General features: G+C 45.4%; 1 protein-coding gene across 1 annotated transcript in view; it reads left to right on the forward strand.

Moving 5' to 3' along the window:
• Nucleotides 1-15,067, forward strand: part of NTSR1 (neurotensin receptor 1) — a 66,589-nt gene extending 51,522 nt beyond the window's left edge. Inside the window, exons 4-5 of the mRNA XM_031058045.1 lie at nt 7,486-7,576; nt 10,322-15,067. Of these exons, the coding sequence (XP_030913905.1) occupies nt 7,486-7,576; nt 10,322-10,571 (341 nt within the window). The 3' untranslated portion in view covers nt 10,572-15,067. The remainder of the gene's footprint in view (nt 1-7,485; nt 7,577-10,321) is intronic.
• Nucleotides 15,068-15,372: the final 305 nt, after the last annotated feature.

Raw genomic sequence — 15,372 nt, forward strand, 5'->3', positions numbered from 1 at the left:
TAGGTGTGCCACCCACCAGGCAGGAAGGGGGGAAGGCTCAGGGGACAAATGACACTTGGCTAGGCCAATGACCCCCGGGCTGAGGGGCATCTGTTGAACTTCACCAATCACACGACGCCCTCGCTGGAATGTGAAGCTTGACGGACAGCAGCCAGCAAGGGGAAGGGAGAAGGTATTGGCACACCTGGGAAAGGACTGGGATAGCTGAAAGAGGAAACTGCATCAGACTGCAACACCACACTCTCCTTCACCCATCCAATTCCTTCCATTAAACCACCTCCAGGTTGTGTTGCTATTCCTTGGCTATGCTGGAGCCCTGGAATGCTGAGTCTCCCAAAGCTGTGAGATGCTTCACAGGAGTATGAGCATTTTCTGATTGCACAGCCTGATATGCCAATCACTTGATAAAATTCTAAATAACCTTAAATACTCACATGTATGCACACACCAGAGCAATCATAGAATCATGGAATGGTTTGGGTTGGAAGGGATCTTAAAGCTCATCTCATTCCACCCCTGCCATGGACAGGGACACCTTCCATTATCCCAGGTTGCTCCAAGCCCTGTCCAGCCTGGCCTTGGACACTTCCAGGGATCCAGGGGCAGCTACAGCTTCTCTGGGCACCCTGTACCAGGGCCTCCCCACCCTCACAGGGAAGAATTTCTTCTTAATATCCAGTCTAACCCTTCCTTCTTTCACTCTAAATCCACTCCCCCGTACTGTAACTCCAGGCCCTTGTCCCAAGTCCCTCTCCAGCCTGCTTGGAGCTCCTTTAGGCGCTGAACAACCCCAGGCTGAACAGCCCAAATTATCTATGCTGCTCAAAAATCAGTGTGTATTTGAGCTTGGCTCAGAATGAAAGCCCTGTTCAGCCAAAATGTCTTCTGGAAATGGGGCAGTTTTGGGGCATGGACTGATACCCCCACCAATACCCCTGCCTGCAGCCCCTTCTCCTCCAGGCAGCCCTCAGCAGCTCCTGCTGCCTGTCAGACCATTCCCACGTGGATGGAAGGAAGGCAGGAGTTACTGAATGGCACAGCTGAGCTCTGATAACGACACTGAGACAAATTGATGGACATCAAGGGGAGGCTTTGCACGGGGGACGTTGGCTAAGCCTATTAAAATGTAATCAGTTCCAGGTAGCGTTTGCTCTGTCACTGAAGCTGCTTAGTGAAAGCAATTACAAAGCAGTTAAGGGTTTAGCCAATTAAAAGAATATCCTTCAGTCTCCCACAGCTGGCTGGGTGATCCTTCAGTAAAATGCCTCTTAGCAGATGAAATCACGATGCATTTTTTACTGAACATCTGTGAATTTTTAAATTATTGGGGCCTCTGTATTTTGTCAAGTAATACAAGACAAAGGCCAAGAATTAATGATGTATCCATGTATTTCATTAATTTGTGCATTAATAATTCCCCTCTGAACAAACACTTTGAAGAGTCCATTCATTTCTCCTCAGCAATGCTCCAAGTCTGAGTTATTCATTTCAGGAGGAGAATATTGCCATGAGATTTAGTTTAACCAGCCTACAAGCAGGAATTTCTCATACTTTGCAGCCCCAATACACAGAAGAGCACCAGCCTAAAACTCCTTAAACAGTTGTATTTCATAATTCCTATATTCTAAGGAAAGCAGATTTATTTGTTCATGAATAATTTCTTTTCAAGAAAGGAATAAATTTCATGGCAGTTTGTATCTCTAATAAAAAGTCTGAGCAACTCCAAGTGGAGTTCAGCAAAACCCCTGTGGCATTAAGCTTGAGTAGAAGCTGATTTTAACAGCTGAAGTGTCACACTGAAATTTGGGAGGATAAATTACCCATTTAACAATTGTATATATTTCCCAGAGATGTTTGTAGTTGTAGGTTTACTTTGCAGCCTGCCAAGTGAGATAAAACGGGCATCAGAGTGCTCTATAAACACCCTCCAAGGAGCAAAAACCAGGGGTGGCTGTGCCTCTTGGGGCAGGGAGTCTCTTTTTTCCCCTCTCCCTTTGCTTGGCCTGGCACTGCATTCCTGAAGGAATTGCAGGTTCTTGTGGCTGCATCTCTGCAGGAAACTCCAGCTTTGGCCATGCCCTGAAAGCAGATTTTCCAGGTGTTAAGCCGTGACAGTGTGAGTGTTTAAAAAGTTAACTAATGTGATTCTGAACATGAAGTCTTGCCAGGGCTTCAGTCAGTGTGGAAGCATGCAGTGAATACAGCTCCAGGGTCCCTTTGATGAGCAGAAACTGTTCTGGGAGGAACAACGGATATGTGAAACTCAAAACTGGAGGGGAAAGAAGAAAGGGCGGCAGAGGAAGGCAGTTCGGGTTACACCTGATCTCACCAAATAGAAAGAGACTTGAATGTGGTGAGGATAAAATGGGATCCCTTCTTTACCTTTGAAAGAGGAAATTCTCTGCCTTTCTTCTTCCTTCTCCTCCAAAAATCCAGACATCCCCAGGGGAAATGGCACGAATGACGTTTAAATGGAATCAAGCAACCTCTTCTCTAATTTACAAAAGAATAATTACCTTGGAAGGAAACTTGGGAAGAGACCCCAGTGTGCACTGGGACAGCAGTGCTGTGCTGCTTGCTAGTGCCTGTTCTTGGGCCAGCTTTAATCTGCATTTTCTGCCTTGCCCCTTATGGATGGAACTGGTGCCAGGGGATGATTAACCACTGGTGTGAGCTGGGGCAGGAATTCACATCTATTTTCGAGTCTGTCATCTGAAGCCATTAAAAATCAGGACTGGAGAATACAGTCTGGGTGAAATATGTTGATTTTGAATGCCAAAAGGTTTTTCCATTCTCTGTGCTGTCTCACTTTCACTAATAAAGAAGAACTTGGGGTTTTTTTGATCATACATTCAGGAGAATTAGGGGATTGTATCCAGTAAATGTTGTGTGTTTTCTGTGGTGTTTAAAGGAGCTGAGGACTTCTCAAGCTCACTGTTACTTCCAGTTTCTTCTTTGCTCTCCTGAGTACTCCTGGTTCATGCTGGTGGTCCCCAAACCCTGCTGATTGTTACTGACTTTTATGGAAATCCTTTATTCCACAGCCTCATGACCCAAATGCCAGCATAAGTAGTTTTAATTTTACTGGGCTCCTTCAACCCCTACTTTGGGGCCTGCTGATATAAATATTGCCAGGAGCCTGTCAGGTAGAACATCATGTTAATATAAACAGCACCCCAAGGTTTAAGGAGGCAGTGCCAGCGGTGCCTGCACTGGCCCAGCTTTCACCACTCTCAGGTCAAACAGATCTTTGGGAGAGCTTCTCTTGTAATGGCATATACTAAATAAGTATACAAAACCCAGGAGACTGGGATTTACAAGGATTGTTTCTCCAAAAACCACCCTGATAACCTTTTTCAAACCTCATTAGTACCAGCCGGTGGGTGTGCACCCCCTGGGCAGCGTTTGGGATGAGTCTGAAGCACAGAAAAAGCTGAGAGCTGCTGTTCAGGGGGGCCAACACCTCCCCAGACAGCTCCTGCCTTTGCTCAGGAATTCCACTGCGCTGCTCCACATCTGTATGTGGCTCAGATCCCCTTCAAGTGCAGAGAAAAAGAAAGAAATTGGCTGAAATAGCCTGGACAAAACTATCAAGGGGAGATGGATCCGAGCCTCTCTGAAGGCCTTAGCAGCAGCAGGGGTGGTTTTAAGAAGGAATAGCATCCCTTTTCTGCCTCTCCTGGAGAAAGGAGGACAGGACAGAGGGATACCCTCGCCCAGGGCCACCCGAGGCTGCAGGGCTGTGACTCAGCATCCCAGAGGGGCTGGAGGAGGAGGAGGAGGAGGAAGAGGAGGAGAACACCAGCCCAGCCCAGCCCAGCTTTGTGCCGCAGCAGCTCCGGGTGAGTCAGCGGCTGTGGCTCCTCACCCGTCCTTGTCCCAGGGCTCTGAGTCACTGTGAACCTCACATGGCCCCACCAGGGCATGGCGGCTGCAAACCCCTCCTGAGCCCACTCCTGAGCTCAGCCAAACCAGCCAAACCCTGCCCTTCCTACTCATGGTGCCCTCCCTGTGCATGTGCTAACCCAGAGGAGCTCCTGGGGCAGGGCAGTCCCCAGCCTCAGCCCAGGGTACACACAAGGCAAAATAGAACACTCAGTGTGATTTAATGGAGTTTAACTTCCAGGATTGCTGCCATGTCCAGTTGAGTCTGAGAGTAGAGACTGGCATAGTTTAAATCTCCTCTCAATGAAAAAGATGTCAGTCAGACTTGATGTTTCTCTCTGCAGGACTTCTGAAGGAAAAACAAACCAGGGCTCGTCCTCTGCCACTCCTCCTTCCTCTCCCCTTCTTCCTTGGCATGCAGTTCAAACAGACAGTGAAAAGAGCCATAATAGGACAAAATAGAAAAACACAGGATGTAATAATTCATGGTTTAATGCGCATTTAAATTGGGAGTTTGATTTAGAAGGGAAATGAGGGCATACATTGGTGAAAGGATCATTCCCTGACACCCCTGGCACACTGGGATCATCCTGCTGGGGTCCCACATCCACTCCCCAGCCTTGAGGTTTGGCACTTCATTTGCTCAATTATGGGAAATATCAGAAGCTCATGGAGCAGCTCTGCTCCTATTAGAACCTTATTGAATTAATTAGAAGTGAGGGATGTGTCTGGTTTATTTTTAGTTCAAAAAATAAAGGCAGGAAATCTCCAACCTCACAAACACCATCCTGGACAGTGACCCCATCACATATTGAGTCAAACCCTTCCCCTGCAGTGCTCAGCTCCAGTAGGCTGATCTGCTCCTTCTTACTCCACCAAAGGAACCCATGTGTCAAGCTTTTGATGATGAAGAACACGTCCTAGGAGCTCATAACAACAATAAAAATTCATTTTGGCAGATGGTTTGCCCAGGATTTGTTTTACAGCTCAACCATTTTGACAGGAGAAGGAACCAGGTATCTGGGAGAAAAGGGAATTTTCATTCTCTATTAGGTGAAAGTTAACACAGTCTCATGTTTCATATTCCTCCCAGGGGAGAGGAGCCAAGAGGGCAGGATTGCCACCCTAAATCTGCCTGATCCCTTGTATGATAAAATGAAAACATACGGATTAAGGGTGACAAATTCAGGTCGGGATCTCCTAATCTGTGCAGCGCAGAACTGCACAGTGTGTCACCCAGCTGGGACTTCCAAATCAGACCAGAAGTGTCTCCAGTGCACTTCACATGTTTAATAGAGATTTAATTGCGGAGTGATTGCGTGTGGTATTACAGAATTATCACAGATCGCTTAATTGCTGATGTTAAGCAGATACTCCCCTCAATTTGTGTTTTTGTTACTATAGATCCATATTATTTGGCGCAGCATTGCCTGAGCAGCAGAAGAAGCAGAGATCATTTACCAGGAGAAAACCACTTTGATTTAACGTGTTGGTAAATTTAACAAGCAGATGTGTGAGATTCTTATAATTGGCTGTGGAAAGAATCTGGATCCTGCCGTTCCTAAAGAGCTGCACACAGGGGTGAGCAGCTGAGAAGTGCCAGAGTGTGGAGGTTTCTGCAAAAATTAAGATGTGCCTGAATGAACCTGTGTTTGGAGGCTGCTTTTGCAGCCTGAAAGTGCAGCTAATCCTGTGCAGGCGCTGGGAGAGCAGATGGGCTGGAGCTGTGGTGTTGGCTCGTTCCCCTCAGCCCGAGGCTGACGGATGCAGGAGGAGAGGCTGGAGAGTTTTGCTTCTCCTGCAGCCCCTGGGAGGGATCTCCTGAAGAATGACAGGGCAAACCAAAGGCCCATCCAGCAGAGAAATGGATTTCTGGAGGTGGCCAAAAGTAGAAATGTGAAGGAGCAAGGCAGGCAGCCACGCTCCCACCGACCTCCCAGGGGATGTCCCCACCTCTCCTGTGCCACACATCGTGCAGGGGCTCTCCTGCCAAAGTCCCATCAGAGCTCTTCAGGGAAGGATCAGACACAGGTCAAATTCATTCACTTGATGGCATCTGAAGGGCTGCAGGCTATGCAGTGATGAGTTACATCTGTGATCACTGTGGCCAGAGAGCGGCCAAAAAAACAGTTTGAAAAAATGAATTCACTTGGACAAGAGAATAAAAACAGACCCTCTAGCCTTCTTTCTAAAACACGTCCCTTCAGTTGCTTAAATCTTTATTGGATAAATGGCTTTTGCAGCATTCCTGGAAGATGCTGTCATGCATCATGGAATAGAACCTTCTCCACTGTTAGCTGTGTGTTTGAGAGAGGGAGCTCATGGAGTTGGAGTAGGGTGGGAGTAGGGAGCTGGACACCAGGGATTTTCTAATTTCTGCTCTCCTGTGCCTCTTAGCTAAGCATCAGTGATGGGGAGATGCAGCCACAGCCAGACTTATTCCTCCTGGACTGCATTATCCAAGGGAAACATCTCCTTGAGCTACAACCTGGTCCCTGTGGGATGACAGTGTCTGGGTTTGGGACATATCCACATAAATATTTTTAACTCCAAGGCAGAAAACCCCCCAGCCTTTGGCTCCACATGCCAAATCCACATTTGTGGTACCTCACTCTGGAGCAGAGCTTTGCTGCTTCCCAGCCCCTTACAGGTCACATAAAGGACAAGAGTGATGCGTCCCTTGTTGTCTGTAGAGCAAATTTGGGACCAAAAATAACTTAATTATTTTATTTAGCTTTTATTTTCTTCTTGCCTTTTATTGTGTTACGTTTTAACTGAGATTTCTTTATTTCCTGCTAGGATTCTGCCAGAATCCTGCTGCTCCATACGGAAGTTGAAACACATATTACAAAAGAAACAAATCTTTCTCTTGATTGCCTGATAGATCTGCTTTTTAATCCAGACTGACAACTGCGCTCTATCAGCAGCACTTTTATGCCTCAGAGTTGTTGCATTTTATTTTCCATTGTCTGATATTCCTCAGAATCTGGAAAGGAAAAAAGCAACAGTGTCTTTCTCTGCTTACCCTTTAATTGATCATTTTTATTATAACAAAGTCCAGACCCAAACACGTTGTAATCTCAGGTATGGCACAAATGTAGAACAAAAGGATGAGCCCTGCCACTAGAAAGAGCAGTTTAATGATGCTCAGCACTGTGGCCAGTGGCTCCAGTAGTAACAAACTAATGGGATTAGAGTGGCCCTGGCTCCCTATCTACCTGGATGGAAAACATACACCAGCTGTCTCTGTGAATACCATGGACAAAAACCCTGTGCCACAAGGGCGTGAAATTCAGATGCAAACAGAGTTTCCTTTGAGCCAGGAGCCAGGCATGGCCAGTCCTTCATCTGTACCTTCTTTTCCTCATGTCCCTGCCCCAGTGCTTAGTGCTGTTCTCCATTACTTCTGTTTTGCTTGTTTTTACAGACATTTGCAGGCTGCTTGTCCCTCAGGGTTATCAATTCTTTGCACTACAGCAACACAAGAACAAGTGGGGCTGCAGGAAAACAGTTACAGCAATTAAACCCAAGCAGACAGGTCCCTTTTTCAGCCTGATGGAGAGCTGCTCACAAAGTTAAGGCTCTTTTCCTGCCTTGCAGGTGCTGTGGTGATTGCCTTCGTGGTCTGCTGGCTCCCTTACCACATACGGCGCCTCATGTTCTGCTATGTCCCCTCCAGCCACTGGACAGAGTGAGTCACAATTTGGGGACATGGTCCCCCCATGCCAGGACAGGCTGGGGGCTCAGGCTGGGCTGGGGATTCCAGGGCACCCCCAGGTGTGGAGATGGAGGTGGGGATCTGGGAACAAAGATGTTCTCCAGCCAAGGGGTTCAAGTCTCAAAACCTGTCATAGACATGTTTTATGAAAAATCCTTTCCTTAGGAGTTTTCCTCCTGAGAAGCTGAGAGGCCTCAGGAACAAAATGTAAACAATGGTTATCTGCTGCTGTGGAATGCAACAGGTGCATCTGTGATTGGTCTCATGTGGTTGTTTCTAATTAATGGCCAATCACAGCCCAGCTGTCCAGACTGTCTCGGTCAGTCACAAGCCTTTGTTATCATTCATTCTTTTGCTATTCTTAGCTAGCCTTCTGATGAAATCCTTTCTTCTATTCTTTTAGTATGGTTTTAATATAATATATATCATAAAATAATGAATCAAGCCTTCTGAAACATGGAGTCAAATCCTCATCTCTTCCCTCATCCTTAGACCCCTGCGAACTCCATCACAAAAACCAAATTGCTGTTTTGGTTTGTCTTTTGGATGTCTCAGTGTTTGCCAGGCAAATTAAGAGTTTTTGTTTTACCTAAATCCAACCTAATTGCTGTTTTGTTTTGTTTTTTTCTTTTGGATGTCTCAGTGTTTGCCAGGCAAATTAAGAATTTTGTTTTACCTAAATCCCTCAGGAAGCATTATTTTGAACCAAAAGGTACCATCAGCCCCTCCTTCTCCTTAGGGCTGCAAGCACAGGCTTCAGTCTGGCAGCCCTTGATGAAATGACATTTGGACAGGGAGGTTGGTACACCCAGAGTGGATTTCAGTCTCTGTGCAGAGATATTGATCCCCAGCCCTAAGATGCAGCAGCTCCTGTCAGCACACAATTTAGCTCCATGAGGCCACATTTCCTCTCTGACAGGGGAGATGACACAGGTGGGGGAATGGCTGTGCTACTTACTGAGGCTGGGCCAGGTTATTTACTGGGTTTTGCAGAGAGTGGATCAAAATGAAATGCCAGCAGTTGCTGCTGATTAGGAAATGCCCAGATTGTCAGAGAATTCCGGGATAATTGCACGGACGCTGCTCACAGATGTGCCAAGGCACCCCCTGCTCCTTTCTGAGGCACCAGGCTAGGCTCTCCAGCAAAGCAGCCACAAAACTAATTATTATTTTTAAATATGTCATTAAGAGCTAATGCTGTCTGGGGACACACACTGAGGAAGGCTGAGATGCCAAGGGATGCTCTCTTGTGTCTCCTCCCATGGTGTTACACCCCTGCTCTCCCTGAGACCAGGCCTGTTTCTTTCAAGGGAAAGGAAAGAAAAATCTACAATGCCAAAAAGCAGAACAACAATAAATAAATTAAATTCTCTCAATTCCAGACTCAAAATATAATAAATTAGGATATAGCAGTCTACTGAATGGGATTGTGGATCCAACCACAATAAAATCCAACATCTATCTTCACTCATGAAAACACAGCTCTAGGCACACACTGGGACAAATTCTTGTTTTTTCTTTGCTTTCCTATATGAAAAGCACTTAAGGCACTGTTCAATTATGTAATGACTGCACTTGCTTTGAGCAAGAGGGGTAGAGAAGTCTGTCTGCAGTTAGTGGGAATTTTTGCATTGTGGCTGTGTTCACATAATATTTTTTCTTCTTTTTAAAACCATGATTAATTTTAGGAAAACACTGAATTTACAAAATGATAGTGAACTATCAGTCTGGTGGCTAACCAAGAGTTTGCAGCAGCTTGGCATGTTCATTTATAAACACATGTACCTTGCCCCTGAATAAGAGAAATTTTTGCAATATTAATTCTTCATAACTACACAGAGAAACTCTGCTTGTAAGGACTGGATGGGCCATGCAGCCCTTGGCAGTGCTGAGGGGGTGTGGAGGGATGGGCAACACAGTCCAGCACTCCTCTATTTATCTTTTGTAAAGACACTGCTCAGACTAGAAAAAAGATCTGCAATTTTCACCAAGATAAATGATTCTGAGGGACATCTTCCTGAAAATGAGACCCGTGGTGTTTATAAATGCTTTACCAGCTCAGGGCTGTTGTTCTTAGTTGGCCCAAGGAAAGATATATCCAAAAGCATAAAAGATAATAAAACATTTTCAACCAGTTCTAGTTGAAAACATTAAATTGTGGTGGTTAGGATGTGTTTCAGAAGCATGCTATCATCAGTTTGCCCCCAGAACAGGAAATGCTGTCCCACGTTATGGACAAATCCCAACCCAGGGACCCATTGAATGAGCTGATGCTGCTCTCACTGCCAGAGGGAGGAGAGAGATGCATCTGTTCCTGGAGTTTGGCTCTTCTGCAACCTCTGTAGATCAGAACTGCAGCCAAAAAAGTCAAGCTAATGTGTATGTATGACACAGAAGTGAATTTCCATCTGGCTCCTCGGGTTCCAGAATGACTACTTCCAAAGGAAAATGAGTGCATGAGGTAAATATCTTGTCTGGATGCAGGGCTTAAATAAGCCTCTAACTGCTGGTGAGTGGGGCAATATCTTCATGGAGGCATCTGGTCCATGTTTGACCAGTTCCAGTTGGAGATGTAGTGGGTTGTGGTGGCCCAGGCACCTCTGGTAAGCTCATGTTTGCAGCCTAGGAAGGTTAGCTGGAAAGCAGCTCATGTTTTTCTCACCTTTGTGAATTTGAGCTCTTCACACTCAGATTTTTCTCTTTCGTCTGTTCTTCCAGTTTCCTTTACAACTTCTACCACTACTTCTACATGCTGACAAACGTCCTCTTCTACGTCAGCTCAGCAATCAACCCCATCCTCTACAACTTGGTGTCGGCAAACTTCCGCCAGATCTTCCTCTCCACACTCACCATCCTGTGCCTGCCATGGAGGAAGAAGAAGAAACGACTGGCCTTCACCAGGAAATCCAACAGCATCTCCAGCAACCACACATTTTCCAGCCAGGTCACAAGGGAAACTACATACTGAAGCCAAAGGAGGAGGAGGAGGAACGCAATTCATCGTGGAGTCAAAACTTGAGAGAGGCCTCTGTGACTTCCATGCATGGTCTCCAAATTCACCTAACACAAATGTGTTTAGCAAAGTCATTTTTGTTGGAAAAAATAGGCTTTGTTCTGCCAGTAACTTTGAGGTTATTTTCAAGCATTGGCCTTGCCTCTTGTGAGTAATGTCTACATGTATTGTAACTTCAGTCTGGCATAAATCCAGATGTGGTGTTAACTGGGAAGCCAAAATGTGTTCAACTTAGGCAAAACTGTTCTGCATTTCATCCTTTTCTCAGTGCAGAGATGCCATGTCCACATCCAAGGGTTTGTGATCACATCTCCTGGTGGCACCAAGCAGAGGGTTTGATGAGGAGAAAGAAGTTTGAGCAGAAAAGGATGTTCTTGGAGAATGGATGTGCTCATCTGTGGGATGTTCAATGAACGAGGAGCGAAAACTCAGGGAGCCAGGTGGTTATTTTAGAAATGTATCTCCATTGTGAGGAATATGACTGAGGTGCTCAAGAGAGCCTCTCTGGCTCCTTGAAATTAAATAAGAACAGATGATGCCTTACCTAGGCTGGGGTGGCTGTGGCCTGGGGAGTGGGGTCACCTTTGGCTTTAGGGCATCCACAGTGCCTGGCTTTGGCACCACTGCAGCAAAGTCTCTGGCAAAGTCAAGAATGCAGAGGCTGTGCCCAGATGGAGCGCTGAAAATGAACAGAAATGGAAAAATCTTCCTTTTGCCATACAGCCAAATCTTATTTTTTACCAGGGAGAACAGTTTGCTGGCTTGCATTAAGAGATGAGAAAACTCTGAGATCATGAGGGCTCCAGGCTGCTGAGATAAGAGCAATTTGCCCCATTTCTGTGGGACCTTCAGCTCTTTCCCATTCTTATTCCAGTTTTACTTGTTTCCTTGCCATTTCCACAAGGCTGACATCTCATATATAGCAGTTGTAGGCAGCAGGTCCTCTTGTTCTACCTTTTCTTGTATTACTTTTTGCTACCAGAACTGTTGGCACACCCATCTGCACCTCTAATATTTACATAGTTCAAATGCAGAGCATAAGAAACACTAAACTGGGGAGTCTTTGCTCTAAACCCACTTTCTTTTAACAAGCCAGAGGAACAGAAACAAGACCTGAAAATTCTCTTTGAAATTTAAGAGAGGAGGTAAGGAGAGCTTGAGCTTTTGTCCCATATGGTTCCACCTCTGATGGCCCCTTATATGATACAACAAATTGCTCCAGAGTCTTTAGTACTGAAACAACAGGGCTCAGGGACAAGCTAAAGGGCTTTTTGCCCAGATGGTGACCTGCACAACTTGGAGCTGACCAATCACCCTGTGCTGGTGGTGACCTGGTGTCCCCTTTCACACCACACATCATCAGGAGAGCAGGACTTGCCTCTGAAAGGTGACAAAGCAGAAGAGTTGTCTCAGTTTGCCTTTCTGGGCTTTGCCCATGTCACCCTTCAGCTAATGAGCACCTGTGGTCCCCAACTGGAGTCCCAGTGTTGGAGGTGAGGGTCACACAGTGATGGAGACCAGCACCACTGGTGACATCTCCTGCTGCAGATGTTGCATCACAGAATCACAGAACAGGTCAAGTTGGAAGGAACTCACAAGAATCATTGAATCCAACTCAATAGACTTGTGGTTTAGGTCCTGTTGGGCTCAGCACAAAGTGGAAAAACCCATTTGCGGGCATTGGGTGTGAGTTTTTGGTGATGAATGACTACTTTTGAGGCATTTAGAACCTGTATGGTATTTTATTTTGTCATTTAGAACCTGTACCCTGCTGGCTGCCACGGCATCCCATCAGCCACACCTGCCAGGGATGGGAGGTGATTTTAATGCCTAGTACAGAATCCCTGCAAAAGAAAGGGCTCAAAATAAAAGCCACTGGGGCTTCAGTTCCTTCTGATTCAGCCAAACTGCAAGCTCTGTTCTGTCATGCCTTCTTGTGATTTCTTGCCCTGGTTGTACCAAGCAGAGGGCAGAGATTATATTTGACCAAGCACTTTTGTTGCTCATGGACTGTTGACTTCTTTTTGACAAAGAAAACAGGTAGTGGCACACAAATAAATAAGTTGAAACAAAGAGGAATAAGGGAGACTGATCTCTTCAGAAGGAAATCTGTGAGAAAACAGCAAGAATTTTGTGTGTGTGGTGTGTGTGAAATGATCTGGGCAGGTTGGAAGAAGACATGCTCATCCTGCCTAGTGGCAAAATCCAGGTGCAATGAACAGGAGAGGGGAAAAATCTGCCTTGAGAGAAAGAGGAGTCTTGATGTCACACATGTAACATTGGCCTTCCAGGCAAGACACTTCAAAAGTTTCTGGATTACTCAAATTATTTTACTTCACCTCTAAATACAGCCAGCAGCTGGGAGGAGCTTTCTGAAACCTCCCAGGGAAGCTGTAACTGCATTGCTTTGACTTTCATTACCATTTAACACCCTGCATGTCTCATTTGCTTTGAAATATTAAACATTATTACTACACTTGTTCAACACCAACTTGCTGAAATGTTGATTATCTTAGAAAACACTGTACAAAAATTGTTCTTTCACTAAGATGCTTGGTTTAGATTTTCACTGCTGAGATACACAGGCAGCTTACAGAATATTTGATCACAGCTCAGAGAAGCTGGCAGGTTTAGTTTTGGTTTGACATGACAGTGGGAAAAAGCTGGAGTAAAAGTGAACTTATCATAAACTCTTTCTACAGTGTTTCTTGGACTACTTGAGTGCTGAAGAGCTGGGGGAATTTGGGGGATTTATCCAAGTGGTTTGCTGACTTCTACAGCTCCGTTCTTGCAGTTTGACAGGAAAGCAGACCTAGGTCCATGGCCTTAATCTGAGATTGCAGCTCAAAGCTACCTCTTCCACTGGCCAAATCTGACAACCTTGAGCTGAGCAGTGTAAATTACAGCTGGTTTCATCCTCTCTTCCCTCCTTACCTAATTTTGCTATATTCAGCTTAGAGATGTGGATCCCTTAAGCTCAAAGAAGTGAGGATAGCTGATTCAAACCAGATGGTTTCATGATTTCCAGGGAATCACTGGACAGTTTAGGTTGGAAGGGACCTTAAAGATGATCCAGTTCCAAACCCCTGCCATGGGCAGGGACACTTTTCCCTAGACCAGGTTGCTCCAAGCCCTGTCCAACTTGGCCTTGTAAAAGAAAGCTGATACAGTAGAGAAGAAAAAGGTACAAACTGTCCCATATTTACCAGAGAAATGGTTCTTTAGATGCCTTTCAACAGTGACTGAACTGCGAACCCAAAAAGGTTTTTTAATTTAATCTCATGTGGATGGCTTTTGCCATTAGACAGAAAAACTCCCATCCATTGTGTCCCTGCCTTGGCTGCACTCTTCACCAAAGCAGAGGTGAGTTTTGGGGCCTCTGCTCATCTATGCAAATTCCCTGTGTTTGGAACTGTTTGCTTTGACTAAAAAAAGAATAAAATCTGTGGACCCCACAGATGTGAAGTGCTGCCAGGTGGATTCTGAGAAATCCCATTCTGAAGAAAGTCTATCAAGTGACCCCTTCAAACGTTATTTTGAGGCTTTGTTTCTCTTCAGAGTGCCCTTGCCAGAGCCATCAGCTTAGCAGAGTGTGAAATCAGGTTTATAAAGTAATTTTGCTATTCAGAAATGTCCCCCAGACAGGACTTTCTCACCACAGGCCCAGTCCATCAGTGCAGGAGTGCTCTGCTGAGCTTGTCTTTTTCTGCAAGGTGCATGAGGCCTCACTTCAGCGAGCTTTTCAGGAGAGAACTCAATGGGAAATCAGCCAGGAGGGTTGGCAGGGCACATGCTGTGAGCACAACAAGAGCAGGACCTTTGCATTTCCAGCATCCAGTGAAGCAGCCCTGGGTGTGCTGTGTCAGCCCAGTGTCCTCCTGGATGTGTTTTTGGTGACTCTTTAACCAAAGCTGTGTCTGCTGGAGCTCTGTCTGGTTCTTCACATATCACAGCTCACCCACTCTTCCTGTTCTCAGTCTGGATTTGCTTAAAAAGTAGAAATTGCTGATCCAAAATTTCATGATGCTGTGTCCTGGCTTTGTGATCCAGAGTCCTTCCCCAGCTGTGCCACCTGATAGTCCTGCACATATTGTATTTATGGCAAATATTTTTGAAGTGCACCTTTTTATTTTTATTTTATTCTGAGATACAAAATGTTGATGTGCTTTATTTTTTTTTTTTGTGGCCTGTTGCTCAATGGGGAAAAAAATGAATGTTAAAAGTGTGTCAGTGTCTACTTTGTGATATTTTCTGTGACAAAGGGAAAGAAGAGGACGTGGAATCCTCCTGTATGGCAATGGGAAACTCTCTTTCAGTGTAACATGCTATTATTGATACTGTATTTACTGATCAAAGTGTACTGAAATGGTTAATTCCTGATATAGCCTTTGTACTGTATGGTATTTTAATTTGTCATTTATTGATCCTAAGAAATAAATATCCCAATTTAAGGTTTGGGTTGTTTATTGCTTGAAGTGGCAGGTGTGCCTTTATCACACAGCCTGGTTATCAGCACAGACACCCTGGCTGGGCTCTAAACTGGTGGAATCCTGTCGCAGACATCTTTTCATTAAAAATCCTTCTTTAGGAGTTTTCCTTCTGAGGAGCTGAGAAGCCTCAGAAACAGAATGTAAACAATGGTTATCTGCTGCTGTGGAATGCAACAGGTGGATCTGTGATTGGTCTCCTGTGGATGTTTGGAATTAGTGACCAGTCACGGCAGAGCTGGCTCTCTCTCTCTGTCCGAGCCACAGAC

Source organism: Geospiza fortis, unplaced genomic scaffold (assembly GCF_000277835.1).
Source record: "Geospiza fortis unplaced genomic scaffold, GeoFor_1.0 scaffold188, whole genome shotgun sequence".
Classification (NCBI taxonomy): Eukaryota; Metazoa; Chordata; class Aves; order Passeriformes; family Thraupidae; genus Geospiza; species Geospiza fortis.